The sequence below is a fragment of the Rana temporaria genome, chromosome 2 (genome assembly GCF_905171775.1).
Source record: "Rana temporaria chromosome 2, aRanTem1.1, whole genome shotgun sequence".
Lineage (NCBI taxonomy): Eukaryota > Metazoa > Chordata > Amphibia > Anura > Ranidae > Rana > Rana temporaria.
The window spans coordinates 65,914,168-65,933,492 of NC_053490.1; the positions used below are offsets into that span (position 1 = coordinate 65,914,168).

The 19,325-nt window shown below is 43.2% G+C and overlaps 1 protein-coding gene across 4 annotated transcripts in view; it reads right to left on the reverse strand.

Annotated features, from left to right (window-relative positions):
* Nucleotides 1-4,898: 4,898 nt before the first annotated feature.
* Nucleotides 4,899-19,325, reverse strand: part of LOC120929093 (PHD finger protein 11-like) — a 71,162-nt gene continuing 56,735 nt past the window's right edge. For 3 of the 4 annotated variants that reach the window (XM_040340300.1, XM_040340302.1, XM_040340299.1), the window contains 4 exons: nt 18,988-19,054; nt 16,472-16,594; nt 10,042-10,110; nt 4,899-5,819 (listed from right to left, as the gene is read on the reverse strand). In XM_040340300.1, the coding sequence (XP_040196234.1) occupies nt 5,047-5,819; nt 10,042-10,110; nt 16,472-16,594; nt 18,988-19,054 (1,032 nt within the window). In that variant the 3' untranslated portion in view covers nt 4,899-5,046. The remainder of the gene's footprint in view (nt 5,820-10,041; nt 10,111-16,471; nt 16,595-18,987; nt 19,055-19,325) is intronic. The other variant, XM_040340301.1, reaches the window with a different exon arrangement.

The following is a 19,325-nucleotide window of genomic DNA, read 5'->3' on the forward strand; positions in this document are numbered from 1 at the left end:
GTTTACTCTGCTCAGTTATCACAAGACACCTCCATGACGACATCACGGAGCTGGTGGATGTAAGACCCCTTTCACACTGGGGCATTTTTCGGGCGTTTTTTAGGCGCTTTGGCGTTTAAAAAAAGCCTGTAAAGCGCCTGAAAGAAGCCTCATCTGCAATCCCAATGTGAAAGCCCAAGTGCTTTCAGAGGCCTTTCACACTGCCAGCGCCCGAAAAACGCTGGTAAAGCGCTGCTAAGACCCCTTTCACACTGAGGCGCTTTTCAGGCGCTTTGGCGTTAAAAAAAGCTTCCTCAATGGGAAGGGGGCTTTAGGAGCGGTGTATTAACCGCTCCTAAAGCGCTGCAAAGAAGCTGCATGCAGGACTTTTTTTGACGCCCTGCCAGCTCAGCGCCTCAGTGTGAAAGCACTCAGGCTTTCACATTGGGATTGCAGATGCAGCTTCTTTCAGGCGCTTTTTTTTAACGCTAAGACCATTTTCACACTGGGGTGTTTTTCAGGCGCTTTAGTGTGAAAGCACTCGAGCTTTCACATTGGGATTGCAGATGCAGCTTCTTTCAGGCGTTTTACAGGCGCTTTTTTTAACGCTAAAGCGCTTGAAAAATGCCCCAGTGTGAAAGGGCCCTTAGAGACCTTGCGCTCCTCCACCTTCTGTTTGAGGATGCCCCACAGATGCTCAATAGGGTTTATGGAGACATGCTTGGCCAGTCCATCACCTTTACTCTCAGCTTCTTTAGCAAGGCAGTGGTCATGTTGGAGGTGTGTTTGGGGTCGTTATCATGTTGGAACACTTTCCTGCGGCCCAGTCTCTGAAGGGAGGGGATCATGCTCTGCTTCAGTATGTCACAGTACATGTTGGCATTCATGGTTCCCTCAATGAACTGTAGCTCCCCAGTGCTGGCAGCACTCATTCAGCGCCAGACCATGACAGTCCCACCACCATGCTTGACTGTAGGCAAGACACACTTGTCTTTGTTCTCCTCATCTGTCACACCTGACACCATCTGAACCAGATAAGTTTATCTTGGTCTCATCAGACCACAGGACATGGTTCCAGTAATCCATATCCTTAGTCTGCTTGTCTTCAGCAAACTGTTTACAGGCTTTCTTGTGCATCATCTTTAGAAGAGGCCTCCTTCTTGGAGGACAGCCATGCAGACCAATTTGATGCAGTGTGCGGCATAAGATCTGAGCACTGACGGGCTTACCCTCCCACCCCCCAACCTCTGCAACAATGATGGCAGCACTCATGCGTCTATTTCCCAAAGACAACCTCTGGATATGACGCTGAGCATGTGCACTCAGCTTCTTTGGTCGACCATGGCGAGGCCGGTTCTGAATGGAACCTGTCCTGTTAAACTGCTGTATGGTCTTGGCCACCATGCTGCAGCTCAGTTTCAGGGTCTTGGAAATCTTCTTATAGCCTAGACCATCTTTATGTAGAGCAACAATTCTTTTTTTCAGATCCTCAGAGAGTTCTTTGCCACGAGGTGCCATGTTGAACTTCCAGTGACCAGTATGGGAGTGAGAGCGATAACACCAAATTTAACACACCTGCTCCCCATTCACACCTGAGACCTTGTAACACTAACAAGTCACATGACACCGGGGGGGGGGGGGAAATAGCTAATTGGGCCCTGTTTGGACATTTTCACTTAGGGGTATACTCACTTTTGTTTCCAGCGGTTTAGACATTAATTGCTGTGTATTGTTATTTTGAGGGGACAGCAAATGTTCATTGTTATACAAGCTGTACACTCACTACTTTACATTGTATCAAAGCGTAATTTCTTCACACCAATTTGGGTAACTCTGTTAATAAGGGCTTTTGACTACTGATTTGTATACATTTTTCAGGTCGGTGACTCAAAATGTAATCAAGTCAGGATAACAACCAGACAGCTACATTTTCAGAAGCAAATCAGAATTGAGAGTCCTAGCTCAGTGGCCTCCTATACAGAGAAATATAACTATGTTCTCTCTCTCTATATATATATATATATATATATATATATATATATATATATATATATATATATATGTAGCGCCCACCCCAAATTTAGGGGGGTGCTATTTCAAATTTAAGGGATGTCTGGGCCAATACTTAGGCCCAGACCTATTTGATTAATACAAATTTGCCTCTGTTCTGGCTGTGGTACTACTTGGTAGTTTTCCCTTGTTGCCTGCAGGTGGCGTTACCATCTCAGGCCTGTTTCATGTTGGAACGCAGGTGTACCATAGTGTGTTGGGTGTCCCTTCTCGGCAGCGGTGCAGTGGGGGTGGTGTCCTGCTGTGCATGCTGGGGAGGGGTACTTAAGGGGCAGACGCCATTGATCGGGGTCCTTCGCCTCGTGGCCCTCCTGGCGCGAGGTGCGTGTGTGTGTGAACCTGACTTCGGGGGCACGTTGGCCCAGGGTCACTTCGCTGTCGATTAGGCCCAGATATGCTGGCTGGGGCCTACAACTCTAAAAGGGGATCCCAAGCTGTCTGTCCACAAGGGAGGAAGCTGTCTTAATGAAGGAAACCGGGGGAGGACCTGCCCTGGAGGAGACCGGCAAAGTGCTGGCGTCTCGGGTGAGGCCTGGTGGCCTGATTAAGGAGGGATCCACTTTATTGAAAGCCTTGCAGTTCGTCGGTTCAACCTAAAGGCTCTTCCACTGCATGGCGGGAGGTTCGTGACTTTAAAATCCTGTGGCAGAGGATTCCTGGACGCATCCAAGTTCATCTAAAAGGTCTGTGGCAGAGACCAAGTTCATTCCACAACAGTCTGTGGCAGAGACTGTCTGGACATAAGTGCATCAGCCCGGCTGCTGGGCCATGTGAGAGGGGACTACCCGGGTGAGCAATACCCACTCAATAGTTGAGAGTGGAGACTGATTGACTATTTTTGAGTATTCTGTACCGTGTGCCTGAACTTCCCTGTTCTTCTCCTCCCTTCTACTTTCTCTTTTTCAAGTTACCCTGCAGTGAAAATAAAACCAAACTTTTGAAGGTTTTACATCTGTCTGGACATTGCATTTACTATGGACTTTCCTACCCCGACAACGAAGCTTAGGAGGTAACGTGCAGACCCAAAATTTAACCAGCAGCTCCTCCGGGGGTAGTGCTACATATATATTATAAAGAACAACTTTTAAAATGATTTTATTTGTTTTGTTTTCATTTATTTGTTTACATATTAGTGTAACAGTTCAAACTTAATAAAACCGACATGTATTATTATTTGTAAGTAAATGTAATGCTAGATTTCACACAATGCATTCTCATTCAGCTTCTTCATCCTGGTGAAAATGTATATATATTTTGTAGGGAAAATATCTATTTTTTTAAGGCTAAGAGCCGGTTCACACTGCGGCGGCACGACTTCGGGGGCGACTCTGCAAGTCGTCCTGAAGACGACTTCAGAGGCGATTAGCAAAATGACTTCTATATAGAAGTCAATGCAGGTCGCCCTGAGCCGCCCCCGAAGTCGTGCAAGAACCTTTTTCTTAGGCCCCGTACTCACGACCAAACATGTCTGCTGAAACTGGTCCGCGGACCAGTTTCAGCAGACATGTTTGGCCGTGTGTAGGCACGAGCGGACCATTTTCGGGCGGATCGGACAGGTTTCCAGCGGACAACTGTTTCCTGGACTTGCTTTAAAACAGTCCGCTGGAAACCTGTCCCCCCGACATGTACGGTCGTCTGTACAGACCTACCGTACATGTCCGGCCGCCCGCCATCCCTCGCATGCGTCGAATGACTTCGACGCATGCGTGGAAGCATTTTAAAGGCAGGCCGCCCACGTCGCCGCGTCATTGTCGCGGCGACACCGCGGACACGCCCCGCGTATTGTTTACGCGCGGACTTCTGTTCGATGGTGTGTACAGCCATCGAACAGAAGTCCCCGGGTAGACATGTCCGATGAAAACGGTCCGCGGACCGGTTTCATCGGACATGTCTTCTCGTGAGTACAAGGCCTAAGTCGGAGCCACTTGCGTCGCTCCTATTAGAACGGTTCTATTGCATAGAATGGGACGCGACTCATCAGGAGGCTGAGCCGCCTGACTAGTCGCCCCAGTGTTAACTGGCTCTAAGGCTGAGTTTTTCTTTATATGGTCAGGAATACAGAGCAAACAAAAACATATTTAGGTAGATTCAGTAAGAGTTAGACCGGCTTATCAGTAGATAAGCCGACCTAACTCAGAATCTACGCCGACTTATGTTTAAGTGTATTCTCAAACAGAGATCCGCTTAAACATATCTAAGATACGACGGCTTGCGCCGTCCTATCTTAGGTTGCAATATTGAGGCTGGCCGCTAGGGGGCGTTTCCATTGTGGTCGGCGTAGAATATGTAAATTAGTAGATACGCCGATTCACGAACGTACGCCCGGCCGCCGCAGTACATTTACGCCGTTTCCGTAAGGTATTATCAGGCCTAAAGTTATTCCATCTATTAGATGGAATAGTAATGTTAAAGTATGGCCGCCGTTCAGGCTTCGAGATTCAAAATGTTTACGTCGTTTGCGTAAGTCGTCCGCGAATGGCGATTTACGTCGTTTACGTCCACGTCGAAATCAATAGGCCCGTGCGGCGTACTTAGCCGCAATGCACACTGGGAAATGTAGGCGCCCGGTGCATGCGCAGTTAAAAAAAACTGTCAAAAACGTAAGGTCAAGCCCCATTAACATAAAACACGCCCCCTTACACACATTTGAATTAGGCGCCCTTACGCCCGCCCGCTTTAGGCTACGCCGCCGTAACTTAGCAGGCAAGTACATTGTGAATCATGTACTTGCCTAGCTAACTTACGGCGGCGTAGCCTAAACACGCTAAGCTACGCCGCCGCAAGTTTAGGCAAATGTACCTGAATCTACCTAATTATATACATGGAAGCATAAGAATATATATATATATATATATATATATATGTAAATAATCTGCTCATATGCCATATTATTATTATTATTCTTAGCATCTTTAGGACAGTTATGTCAAAGTATACAATTTCCCTTGCGTGGCAGTCATTTGTCAGAGCCGGTCTCATACATTTGTGGCTTATGTCTCAGGAGGCAGAGTTTGATATAGACATTGGCTGCTGATCCAAAACAGATGATAAGACATTTAGAATAGATATTTGAGTAAACAATCTTTTATCCTCTGGAACTTTCCTCAGAAATTGAATTAGGTTTGTGGCAAAACCTGAATCTCCATCTTTAGTTTGCTGCTTCAGTTGGTATAGTAAGGTTTGCTGTTGAGTTTTCAAAACCCGCAAATTTGCTTTTATGGCCTTAGACCGATTTATTTTTGAGACCCTGTGTCTCCGAGAGGTGTTCCCTGTCAAAGTCTCATCACTTTTCCTGCTCGCCGAATGTGAAAATAGAGATGCTGCAGGAGATTCCGTTTCCATTTTGTCTAAGTACTCACCTTTTGAGCTTTCCTCTTTCCTGCGGCTCTCTGAAGTTATTTCACATTGTATATCGTCATGGTCCTTCTCTCTACAGCTTCCCTCTATTCTGTTGCCCTTTAAAGGTGATTTAGACAGTTCACTTTGCATTCCATTGAGGTCTTCAACTCTGGAGCTTCTCTTTACTTTGCTGTTTACTGACAATGAAGATGTTTTGGACCATTCACCTTCCACTTCTGTGGTGCATTGCCCTACTTTGTTGCTCGTTTGGGATGGATCTGGGGATTCAGATTCCATCTCTTTAGGGTTTTCATCTCTGGTAAATATCCTTTGGCCTTTCACTTCTGTAGAAGAACCAGCATTTTCTGAATCACTTTCATTGTATGACTCTTGTCTGTTGCTAGTCCTGGAATTCATCTTTGTTTGGTCATCTATGAAACAAATACACTATATTATAAACTGTTGATTTTGGATGCACAGTTCAAACACCTCAACCTTTGCCATGTAACCTCCGTGTAACCTGAGATTTTAGTTATAGTTAGAGACTAGGAGCACAGTCAGTCCTTGAACTTTTACATGTCTTAGGTATTTCAACAGCAAGACCTACCTACTATGGTTCCCGATTCCCGGCTGTTTCTGTCCATGTTGGAATGTTGGTTGTTTCTTTGTCTATTTTGTCTAACCTTTGTCTATTATAGCTATGCTAGTTGTGACAAAGGCTTTTGGAGGGGACTGAATGCTAGCCTCTTGCCTTGCGATCATGGGCCCTGGCATTTCGGGGAACGGTGCTCTTTGTGAGCTGTATGCCTGGAGACCCTATATATGCCATATTAGAGTGACTGATTCATACTGTTGGGACATACAGTGTAAGGAGATGCTAATGCCTTCACCACCAGCCATCTGTCTGTTCTCTGTGCTAATTGACTCTGCTATTGTGTGAAGATGTCCTGTGTTTACACTTATGACAATGTGTATTGTATAGCAGGTGAGCGAGGAGATGTAACGTCTACCCTGAAAGGTCATATCTATGAGTCACCTAGTCTGGGTAAATGATTAGTTAATTAGGTCATGTTAATTTATGTTTTGGTTACCTCCTCTTTAACTGTATATAAGATTGTATTCTTGGTTCTATTAAACACTCCATGTTCAGCAGAAAAACAAGTATCGTCTCGTTGTGTGCTTGTAAACAGCTGGAATATCTGATATCTATATCTAGACTGATAGGAAGCAGTATATGACGGAAGCACTCAAGCGGAGTGTGGGACGTTCCGTTACACCAGTCATTAAATTTTTCATTTAAAGTGTGTTGATTGGTCTAGCATTTTTACTTGTTCTAGGGACATTGATTATTTTTGTCCTTCATCCAAGTAGACAAACTGTCTTTCTTTTATTATTACCCTTGTGAAGCTATTTTTGCAATATTATGCCCGGTGTCTGTCCTTTTGCTGGATGTGGCATCTTACTTTGGCTCCAATTGCTGGATTTGCCCTTTGAATACATTGCACTCTGACTTGTGTCATTGCTTTTTTGTGCCCATGCGCAGTATACATCATGTCCTTTGGGACAACGCTATGTTTACTATTGATGACTACACATCATCATTATGCAACGCGGTCACAATGACATCATTACGCCCGGTCATTCTTCTGCTCATGTGCGGGAATCCGAATGACACTATTTATAGCTGCGGCCGCTACCAATGGACAGACGTGATGACTCGTACGGCGGAATTATTTGATCCCTCTCCATCTGACATGTACAGCGGAAGCTCTTTCCTTGCCAGGCTCTTTGTGGTGATATTGGGTTATTTATCCCTATACACACACATACATTTTATGCTGTTTTGCTTCCCTAGGCATACCCCTTTGAAGTGGGAGAAAAGTACCCTCCACTTTTCATTATGGGTTGCTTATACCAGTATAATTGAATCACTGAATCTGATTCTGGAATTTTGAATACGCTTGAGACACTTTCGGGTAGGGCCCGAAAGTGACTCAAGCCCAGGGGCCCCCACCATCCTAAGTCCTGCTCTGCTCCTGTTGCATTCTTCTTAATATAAAATAAATGGAATCCAACAGGGAGAATAAGAGCCCTCACAATGGCCATAGCAGGTGTGCAGATCCAGTAACTTAGCATAGAAATCTTGCCAATTCCCTGAGAAATATACAAAGATGATACATGGATTATATCTCCAGCATGTATCAAAACCAGAAATGATTTATCTTGGCTTGATCTGCAGGACTCATCAGCCTGTCCTGTTCTTGGGATTGACTACTGTATATCGGTTGCATGGCCAGATTTTGCAGTTTCTGAACTCCAGAGGTCCCATGTTTATAATAAAAAGTATAGAAGATCTAAAACATTCAGCTGAATATCTGATGCAGTAATACAGTTAAAGCGGGGGTTCACCCTTAGAGGGCACTTTTTCCCCTTAGATTCCTGCTCGTTTTCTCTAGGGGAATCGGCTATTTGTTTTAAAATATGTGCAGTACTTACCCGTTTACGAGATGCATCCTCTCCGTCGCTTCCGGGTATGGGCGTTCCTTCTTGATTGACAGTCTTCCGAGAGGCTTCCGACGGTCGCATCCATCGCGTCACGATTTTCCGAAAGAAGCCGAACGTCGGTGCGCAGGCGCAGTATAGAGCCGCACCGACGTTCGGCTTCTTTCGGCTACGAGTGACGCGATGAATGCGACCGTCGGAAGCCTCTCGGAAGACTGTCAATCAAGAAGGAACGCCCGCTCCCGAAGACCCATACCCGGAAGCGACGGAAGAAGATGCAGCTCGAAAACGGGTAAGTACTGCTCATATTTTAATACAAATAGCCGATTCCCCTAGACCGAACGAGCAGGAATCTAAGGGGAGAAAAAAAAAAATGTAATACATGGGTGAACTCCCGCTTTAAGTATCTTAGTGGTCCTTCAGGAATTATTTGCCCCGCCACTCTCCATCCATACAAACATGAATGTTTGGCAAAGCACAATACATGTGTTATGTACTTGCCAGGCCCTGGGACATGCACATCTATCTACCCTTGGAAATCTATGACCACCATTACAGACAATATAATCAGTGCTCCCATATCACTAATAAATGCGCTGTCCATATCTCATTGTGAAGAGAACATACTCTGTTAAGGGAACCTATTCAGTGCAATCCAACCTTTCATGATGCAAAAATTAAAAAAATGTATCTATAAAATTATGTTTATTAATACATATACACATGTTGAGCCATAAAATACGGTGAATAAATAGTATTGCTCATTATATGGTTCATATATATATATATATATATATATATATATACATATTACTGCACCACCGTGGTGTGGGTGGTGTTGTTTGGTAACCTAGGCCTCTCTAAGTGATATAAAAAAAGGTCCATAATGAATCATGATTGTAAAAGCAAGTATGATCAGATGGTAGTGATAGGGTAACTCAGAGGTCGACAATATAGGCACAGGATCCTGTGTCTCCGTGCGCCCCCACCTCCTCCGCGCGATCACGGCGGGCCTGTGACGACCGGTAATTGAGGCCACGGCCTTGTGAAGTCCCCAGCTCTTCCTTCTGTGAGCTGCCACCATCTGGTGGTGTCTGTTGGCATTACAAGTTAAACAGCAATTCTAATGTGTGTCATTTTTCACTATTTTCACTGCCATCTCCTTCCCTTTAATTAGAACCCCCGAACATTATATATATTTTTTATTCTAACACCCTAGAGAATAAAATGGCAATCGTTGCAATACTTTCTGTCGCGCCGTATTTGCGCAGCGGTCTTGCAACCGCACTTTTTTTTGGGAAAAAATGCACTTTTTTTAATAAAAAAATAAGACAACAGTAAAGTTATCCCAATTTTTTTTTTATATTGTGAAAGATAATGTTACGCCGAGTAAATTGATACCCAACATGTCACGCTTCAAAATTGCGTCCGCTCGTGGAATGCCGACAAACTTTTACCCTTTAAAATCTTCATAGGTGACGTTTAAAAAAATCTACAGGTTGCATGTTTAGAGTTACAGAGAAGGTCTAAGGCTAGAATTCTTGCTCTTGCTCTAACGATCGCGGCGATACCTCATGTGTGGTTTGAATACCGTTTACATATGCGGGCGCTACTCACGTATGTGTTCGCTTCTGCGCGCAAGCTTGTCGGGACGGGGCGCATTTTCTGGCTCCTAACTTTTTTAGCTGGCTCCTAGATTCCAAGCAAATTTGTCAAATTTTGGGGTAACTATGCTATCATACTGATCATACTTGCTTTTACCATCATGATTCATTATTGACCTTTTTATATCACTTAGAGAGGTCTAGGTTATCAACCAACACCACGGTGGTGCAGCAATATGTATGTATATATCTGTACCATGTGTTACTAATGAGCAATACTATTTAGTCACTATATTTTGTGAACATGTGAATATCGACCAATAAACATGATGGGATATCAATTTTTTTTCATAGCCGTGTGCTTCATTTAAAGTCCCAAATTTCCCCCTATTTGGCATTGTACCAGGGATGGAGTCATATGACACTACCCAGTCACTGCTTCAATTAAAGTCTTACCTACCCCCCCTTTCGCAACCTTTCACAATGGTTCCTATAGAACATATTTCTCCAGAATATATAAAAAATTATACGCTATATACATTTTTACCTTCTGTTCCATTCATAAAATCAGCAAAACATCCACTTGCTTGGAGAAAGGCAAATGCTTGTTCAAAATCTGAAGATAAAATTAGAAGAGGGTCAACATAAGTTATTCAGTCCAGGAAAGTTAACTAGTTATTTTGTTAAAGCTCGGGGGGAAAAAAACTTGCAATGGGCCCCTCCCTCCTGCTCTGCAGGGGTTAAATGCTCGGAAAGTCGAGTGGGCACAGGAAGAGGCTGCATTACTCACCCCGCTCCTCTTCTCCTCATAGCTTTGGTCTGTGGGCTGTTCCTTTGGTGTCATCATGTACAATGCAGGGCTATTAATGCTGTATTGTATGTGGTGGGGCAAGCAGCAATCAGGGCAAAGAGCCTTAGAGAGGGCGCTGAAGGGGACTGGTCACCGCTGTGGGACCCAGCTGAAGTGAAGAGAAAAGTAAGCAATACGGCTTCTTCTATAACCCCATGGACTTAACAAGCATTTACTCCTTTGCAGGGTGGGAGGGCCCACAAGGGTATTTTTTCCATTGTGCCCGGAGTTGGGCTTTAATGTTTTTGCAGTCATAGAGCTGGGAAGTGATGTATACCCCCTTGTGGCTTTATAAAAGCTCAACATGTAGTACATGCTCTCCATTAGAGAATTGATCTTTTATATTCCAGTGGTTCTTAACCTGGGGGTCTGAACCGTCTCGGACGATTTGCCAGGGGTCACGAATCCTGCGCTCTCTCTGAAGCCTGCACCGCTTTCTCAACCTTTTCGTGGCCGCCCAGCAGGGCTGTCCCTGGAGCCCGCGGCCGCCCACTTAGCCTCTTTGCAGCTGCCCATTAAGTTCACAGCATGGCTAGGGGGCAGAGACTAGATGTCAGCTGACTGGTGAGGAATGTGAAGTAGGAGGGTCTGGAGGAAACCCCATCCCCTGATTCCGGCATAGGTGTCACTGCTGCGAGAAATCACAGAGCTGGAGGCATAGTAAAGCCAGAGACACAGTGAGTAACACTACCTGTGATTAGAGTTGCTAATAAAAGTCCCCACTACAGTTCTCAGATCATCAGATGACCTTGATCAAGAGCACCTAAGTTGACTGATCAGAACCCCCCAACAGCACTGCCACTCACCCCCCCCCCCCCCCCAAGGAGTAAGAGAAGGCATAAAAATAGAGAATACATGGAAGGGAGAGGAAAAGAGGGGGAGGAACAAAGAAAAAGTGAGAGAAAGAATAAAAGAACAAGAAAGACAGCTAGACAGAGGGATGGTGGAAAAAAAAAAGAAATTAGGATAGAGGGATAAAAGAGAAAGAAAGGAGAACAAAGAGAGAGTGATACATCCTAACATTTACCACAAGGGGTTGTATTACTGTACGAGTGGAGGGGACTCAAGGAGCACTAAATGTCCATGGGTTAGGGGCGCAAATTACTTGTCTTGCCTTGGGTGCTGACAACCCACGCTATGAAAATTTCACTGTTAGGGGTTCCCCACAACTTGGGAAATTTTATCAAGGGGTCATGGCTCTAGGTAGGTTGAGAACCACTGTTATATGCTCTATAAATACATATTATATATGTGTGTGTGTATATGTGTACATACAGTACTGTACAAAAGTTTCAGGCAGGTGTGAAAAAATGCTGTAGAGTAAAAATGCTTTCAAAAATATACATTTTAATTGTTTATATTTATCAATTTACAAAATGAAAAGTGAGCGAACAGAAGAAAAATCTTAATCAAACCACTATTTGGTGTGACTACCCTTTGACTTCAAAGGAGCATCAATTCTTACACTTGTACACTTGCACAAAGTCAAGGATTTTGTAGATTTGAGTCAAGTGTGAGATTAATCAATTATACCAAGCAGGTGCTAATGATGATCAATTTTATAAGCAGGTTGAAAAACAGTCATTAACTGAAACAGAAACAGTTACTGTATGTTGGGGGCTTAAAACTGGGTGAGGAACGGCCAAACTCACAGGCAAGACTGAGCACAGTAACAAGACACAAGGTAGTTATACTGCATCAAGAAGGTCTCTCCCAGGCAAACATTTTGAAGCAGACTGGGGTTCAAGATGTGCTGTTCAAGCTCTTTTGAAGAAGCACAAAGGACTAGGTAATTTTGAGCACTGTAGACACAGTGGTTGGTCAAGGAAACTTAAAGTGATACTAAAGGTTCGATTAAAAAAAAAAAAAAATAACAAACATATCATACTTACCTCCACTGTGCTGCTCGTTTTGCACAGAGTGGCCCGAATGCCGTTTTCTGGGGTCCCCCGGCGGCTCTCTTGGCTCCTTCCTGCGTCAAATAACCCCCTCTGGGAAGCGCTCTCCCAAGGGGGTTAACTTGCGGGTGCGCTCCCGTGTCCAGCATTCGGTGTCCATAGCCGCCGAATGCAGAACTCGGCCCGCCCCCCAGCGCCCGCGTCATTGGATTTGATTGACAGCAGCGGGAGCCAATAGCTGTGCTGCTATCAATCTATCCAATCAAAAGCTTAGAACCCAGGGCAAAGATGCAGCACTTCCTCGGCGTGGGACATTCCAAGGGCTCAGGTAAGTAAAATGGGTGGGCTGGGGGGCCGGTAATTGTCAGATGTTTTAAGGTGAAGGATGCCTTAAGGTGAAAAAACAGGAGGGTTTGCAACCCCTTTAATGCAGCAGATGAAAGACACATCATACTTGCTTCCCTTTGACATTGGAAGCTGTCCGGCAGTGCCATGAGCACACAACTGGCGAAAACCAGTGGGACCCAGGTACACCAATCTACTGTCTGGAGAAGTCTGACCAGAAGTGGTCTTCATGGAAGAATTGCAGCCAAAAAGCCATACCTCTGACGTGGAAACATGGCTAAGCATTCCAACTATCTATGAAAACATAATAACTGGGGTGTAGAAAAATGGCAGCAGGTGCTCTGGTCTGATGAGTCAAATTTTGAAATATTTAGCTGTAGCAGGAGCCAGTTTGTTCACGTAGGGCTGGAGAGCAGTACAACAATGAGTGTCTGCCATGCAAGTTTGGGGCTGCATTTCTGCAAATGGAGTTGGAGGTTTGGTCAGGATCAATGGTGTCCTTAATGCTGAGAAACACAGGCAGATATGTATCCATCATGCCATACCATCAGGAAGACATGTGATTGGTCCCAAATTTATTCTGCAGCAAGACAACTACCCTAAACATACAGCCAATGTCAGCATAAAGAAGAACAAGGAGTCCTGGAAGTGATGGTTAGGCCCCCACAGAGCCCTGATCTCAGCAATATCGAGTCTGCCTGTGACTACATGAAGAGACAGAAGGATTTGATGCAGTCTACATCCACAGAAGATCTACGGTTAGATTTCGAAGATGTTTGGAACAACCTACCTGCTGAGTTCCTTCAAAAACTGTGTGCAAGTGTACCTAGAAGAATTGATGCTGGTTCGAAGGCAAAGGGTGGTCCCACCAAATATTAATTTAATTTGGATTTCTCTTCTAGTCATTTACTTTCCATTTTGTAATTTTTTTTTTTATAAAAATCCACTATTAAAATTAATATTTCTCAAAGTATTCTTAATTTATGGCATTTTTTTCACACCTGCCTAAAACTTTTGCACAATATTGTATACAGTATATGGGATTCTGTTAAAATAAATACAAACTGAATGATACACAGGTTTGGTTTGCTTGTGACTAGGACTAACAAAAGAGAAAGAAAGAGACAATGTTGGAAGGGAATCAAGATTTTTGCAGGGGAAATTGAAGATTTTGATCTACTTTTTTAATTTTTCTCAGCTTTTACATGAATAAAACACATCAATTAACTTTATATTTTAAAGTCAAACTCAAGACAAATATAAAAGACACAAATGAATATGACTCTGTATGCACTAATAAAGCATCAAAAGTATTTTTTTTTGACAATTAGTGTAAGTACCTAATTTTTTTATATCAGTCTTTTGATGCCTCTGTACAACAGAGCCCAGACAGGGGGAGGAAAAAAAAACACAAAGAGCCAAATAGGTGTCCTTAAGGTGCTTAAAAAAGACATGCTGATAGGAGAAAGGAGCAGAGTGACAGAAGGATAAGCTCATAAGTAGACATGTGCAATTTGTTTTGTTCCGTATATATTTTTCAAAGAAATGCGACAACTCGGAAATATTTGAATTAAGGAAAACCTGTTTAACAAATTTTTTCAGAAATTCGAAAATAAGAATGAAAATACGAAATAATAATAAATAACTGACTAACTAATAATAAAAACTATTACTAAATTTTAAACTATAGGTATTGGAAATTCCTTTAAAATTTGGCTGTTAGTGAACGTAACAAATATCCGAAGTTACGAATTATCAAACATAACAAATGCCACATCTAAACAAATGGAACGTAACAAATGAATAATAATAATAAAAACGTATTATTATTTATTATTTATTCATTATGTTCCACTCATTTAGATGCAGCATTCGTTATTTTGGATAATTCGTAACTTTGCATAAATTCGTATTCCTTACGTTCACTAACAGCCAAATTTGAAAGGAAATTCCAATACCTAAAATTTTTCACCTTAATGTATCCTAAACCCTCCCCCCCCCCCCCCCCCGTTTTACTCACCTGAGCCTGTTCGTTCCCACAACAGAGATGCGCTCTACCTCTCTGCCCATTGTCTCGGCTCTTGATACTTGATAGGATAGATTGATAGCAGCACAGCCATTGGCTCCCACTGCTGTAATCCAATTCAATGATGTAGGAGCCAGGGGGCAGGGCCTAGTCCTGCATTCTGTGTGAATGGACACAGAAGCAGAACTTGGGAGCGTGCCTGCACAGGTGTCCACCACAGGAGAGTGCTTCTCCTATGTGGGCACTCGATGTGGGGAGGAGCTGCCAGCCCCCCGGGGGAACCCAGAAGAAGAGACAGGGGGCCACTCTCTGCAAAACTAACTGCAAAGTGGTGACATGTTTGTTATTTTTTTTAAAACAAGGCAAAATAACGAATACTGTGTTTGAATGAATGGAAAATAATGAATTCAAACTGTTCCGAATTTCCAAATTTATTAGACATAACGAATTTTGCTCATAATGAATGACCTGAAAAAAACCCGAAAAAAATTAAATAAAAAAAACAACTGAAATGAAAACGAATGAATTTTTCGGCAGTGCACTTGTCTACTCATCAGTGTGCTGCTTCTTATTTTTCTGTCTTTTCACATTATGAGGGTTGGGAGGAGACATGTAAGGCCCCTTTCAGACTGGGGCGGGAGCAGCGGTGGCGGTATAACGCCGCTAAAAATAGCGGCGCTATACCGCCGGGATTGCCACAGGAATCAGCCGCTAGCGGTGCGGTATTAACCCCCGCTAGCGGCCGATAAAGGGTTAATACCGCCCACAATGCGCCTCTATAGACGCGCATTGCGGGCGGTATTGCAGCGGTTTCCCATTGCTTTCAATGGGAAGGAGTGGTATACATGCCACTCCTCTCATCGCTCCAAAGATGCTGCTGACAGGAGATTTTTTTGTCTCCCGCCAGCGCATCGCCTCAGTGTGAAAGCCCTCTGCAGTGAAGGACTTTTTCAGGCGGGATAGCAGCGCTATTTTTAGCGCTGTACCGCCTGAAAAACTCCTCAATGTGAAAGGGGCCCAAGTGAAACTTCAGCATACAAAGTGCAGGTCCCCCTAAATTCCAGACAGGGCTTTTGCTGTGTGAAAGAGCTTCATAAATTTTAGAAATGGATGGACAAAAATACAAATCCTAGCACAGGTTAAACAGCTCCTTTTATATGTATTTTTTTATGTGTATTTAGCTATTTGCCCAGAGTTCAGCTTTAACATGTTATTAAAAGAAAGACAAATCTATCCTCTGAAAAACAATATCAATTTTGTGTAAATGGACAATCCAGTTAAAAATTACTGGCAGTTGACTCTATTCTCTTATGCCGCGTACACACGGTCGTTTTTCGGCATGACAAAAAAGTGACATTTTTTCATCATGAAAAAAATTGACGTTTTTCCAACTTCATCATTAAAAACGACGTTGCCCACACACCATCGTTTTGGAAAAATGATGAACAAAGCGCGGTGACGTACAACACGTACGACGGAACTCTAAAGGGGAAGTTCTATTTGCCTTTGGGCTGCTTTTAGCCGATTCCTTGTTAGCAAAAGACGATTTGCGCTTTTTTGTCTGTTACAGCGTGATGAATGTGCTTACTCCATTATGAATGGTAGTTTTACCTGAACGAGCGTTCCCGTCTCATAACTTGCTTCTGGGCATGCGCGGGTTTAAAACTTCGTTTTTGCCCACACACGATTATTTTTTACATCACGAAAAACGACATTTTGAAAAACACATATTTTTTTTGTTGTTTTTTAGAAGCCGAAAAACACACGACCATTTTAAATGACATTTTTAAAAAATTTGTTTTTTTCATGCCGAAAAACGACTGTGAGTACGCGGCATTAATAGCAGTAATAATAATACCTTTGTCCTTGGGCTCTTCATGAATAATCTTCTGAAAGACTGATTTCATGTTACATTTTACCGAGTTTAGAAAGAATTCTCTGCATTTGTTCTCTCTGCACAAATTCCAGAAAGCCTGAGCCGCTATGAACATATTCAAAATGAATAAACATTTGTAATAGGAAAATAATAAAGAAGACAATGTGCAACCGTAAGCCACCAATCAGAAATTATCTTACAAAACAATATAACTTGCCCACAAATAAGGAAAGCTAAAATGTGAACCAACATCCAAAGAATAGAATATTTCTCTCTGGTGTGAATTGCGTTTGTAATTTGCGATTAAAAAAACATTATTATAGCCAGACATTTTAACTAATTTCATAGTCAAAATAAATAGTCTTTCAAAGTTCAGGTTTAAGGGGGGGGGGGGGCGATTATTTCTCCCTCTGTAGGAGGGAGGTATACTGGATATTTAAAGTGGTTGTAAACCCTGGTACACCACTTGTAGGCCTATAAAAAGGCTTACCTGTAGGTACTGTAAATATCTCCTAAACCTGCACAGTTTAGGAGATATTTACCATATACGCTTGCGCCAACATCATCGGCACGTGTGCACTAAAGAAACGGCTCAATCGTGCCATCTCTAAAGGGCCTGTGCCGTGACCGGTAGCTCCCGTGCACATGCGCAGGAGTGACGTCATCGCGGCTCAGGCCAATCACATCGCTGGAGACCGTGAACCCTGAAATAACTCCAGGAGACATGTTGCCGGTCACAGCTGTGTACGGGGACCTCTGCAACAGCTTCAATTTAAGGCAAGTATTTCATAATGAGCTAGTATGCCATGCATTATGCCTTTGTCTTGCAGGTTTTTTTTGTTTTTTTTATATGGGTTTACAACCACTTTAAGCTTCATACTCGCAGGTTTAAATTGCGAATGGGATCTCACACATTATTAGGAATAGTTTCCATCATTTTGTATTATGAGTCACCCATTCGTTGTTTCAATACCCCTATCTCCCTCTTTATGAGATATCCAAGAGTCTCTCGACAATATTGACAATACATTGATACATGGTCACGTCCTCCCTTACATCCATTACCATCGTTATGCAATTTCTCTTTTTTTCAGTTTCGGTACATATAACTAGGTTCTTTTGCTTTATGTTCTTTTTGAGTTTTGATCATTACTTCATATATTTTTATTATTTTTGTTTTTTTTAATCTTTATTTCTGCCCCATTTTTTCATTCATTATTACATTATTCTAAAAAACAGAGAGTCTTGCTAGTGTAACCCTTTAATTTATTCAACTAATTTATTTACATTTACATTAGTAAATAGCCCCGTAAGGTTATCTTTTCTTACTAGGATTTGCTTCAGTAGATTTCTCATCAATATTGTTTTTAAGAGATACATTATTAAAGATTTTTGATTTTTCAATGGGGAGGGGATAGAATATTTGCATCTTTGTAATCATCACACTCATGCACATTTGTTTCTTTACACATGCCTTACAAGAGGTTGCCACTAAGGCTTTGCAACCAGTTCTTCTATGTGTAGTTCCTTCCTTAAACACATGGGCCCAGATTCAAGAGGCTATTGCGCCCGCGCAACAGCTGTTTTGCTCCCGCGTAGCGAATGCCCCTGATTCAGGAACATCGCTACGTGGACTGCAGCCTAGGATATGACAGGCATAAGCCTCCTTATGCCTTCATATCTCAGGCTGCATTCTTGCGTTGTCCGCTAGGGGGCGCGGCCATTGTGATCGGCGTATAGTATGCAAATTGCATACTACCACCGATTCACAAAAGTTGCGCGGGCCCTGCGCACGCAAGGTACGGAGTTTCCGTACGGCGACTTTAGCGCAAGGTTGCTCCTGCTAATAGCAGGGGCAGCCAATGCTAAAGTATAGCCGCCCTTCCCGCTCGTGAAATTTAAATTTCACGTCGTTTACGTAAGTGATTCGTGAATGGCGCTGGACGCCATTCACGTTCACTTAGAAGCAAATGACGTCCTTGCGACGTCATTTGCCGCAATGCACGTCGGGAAAGTTTCCCGACGGAGCATGCGCTGTTCGCTCGGCGCGGGAGCCCTTACGCCGGGCTAATTAGCATAGCGCCCGCGCAATTTACGGAGCTACTGCTCCGTGAATCGCGGGCAAATCGAAATATTTGCGTGGGCGCAGAGCAAAAATCGTTGCCCTTTGCCCACGCAAATATTGCGCGGATCTACCTGAATCTGGCCCATGGCCTCTATCACCAGCCCTTCAAAACCACTTCACACACCTGATATGCATTCTTTGTGGGGGCCGAATATGCATTTAACTGCCCCTTTCCACCTGGAGACTCCACATAAGTAAGCACCAGTAGGTGGAGTGAAACATGTTGGAGGGCGTGACTTGCTGGGGGTCCAGACTGAGACTGCCATTCACTATCATGCAGAAGGTCTTCACTTGATGTGCGGCTCAAAGACAACTAGTCCCCCTCTACTATCTAATGAGCTATACCACATTTAGAGTTATATTTTAAACCAACCTTTAGTTGTGTCTCCAATTCTTGACATCTGTCTTTCAGCCTCCTTATAACTCTCAATCAGTTTACTCTAGAAGCAAACATTAGAGATATTTTACTATCAGAATACATTTATTTTAAAGTAAAAAGGAATAAACAGTGAATTAAAAGTCACCTACATATATAGTGTATGTGAATGTGATTATCTTAATGGAAAGGAAACAGTTGTTTGTAGTTATTTATGTCAATGTGGGCTTCCACCCATCCCCAGTTTGGTTTCCATTATCTTTCTCGCCTACCTATTTTTGCTCTTCTTCATTTCGGGCAACTACCTACATAGTTCCCTTACCTATCCACTGCAC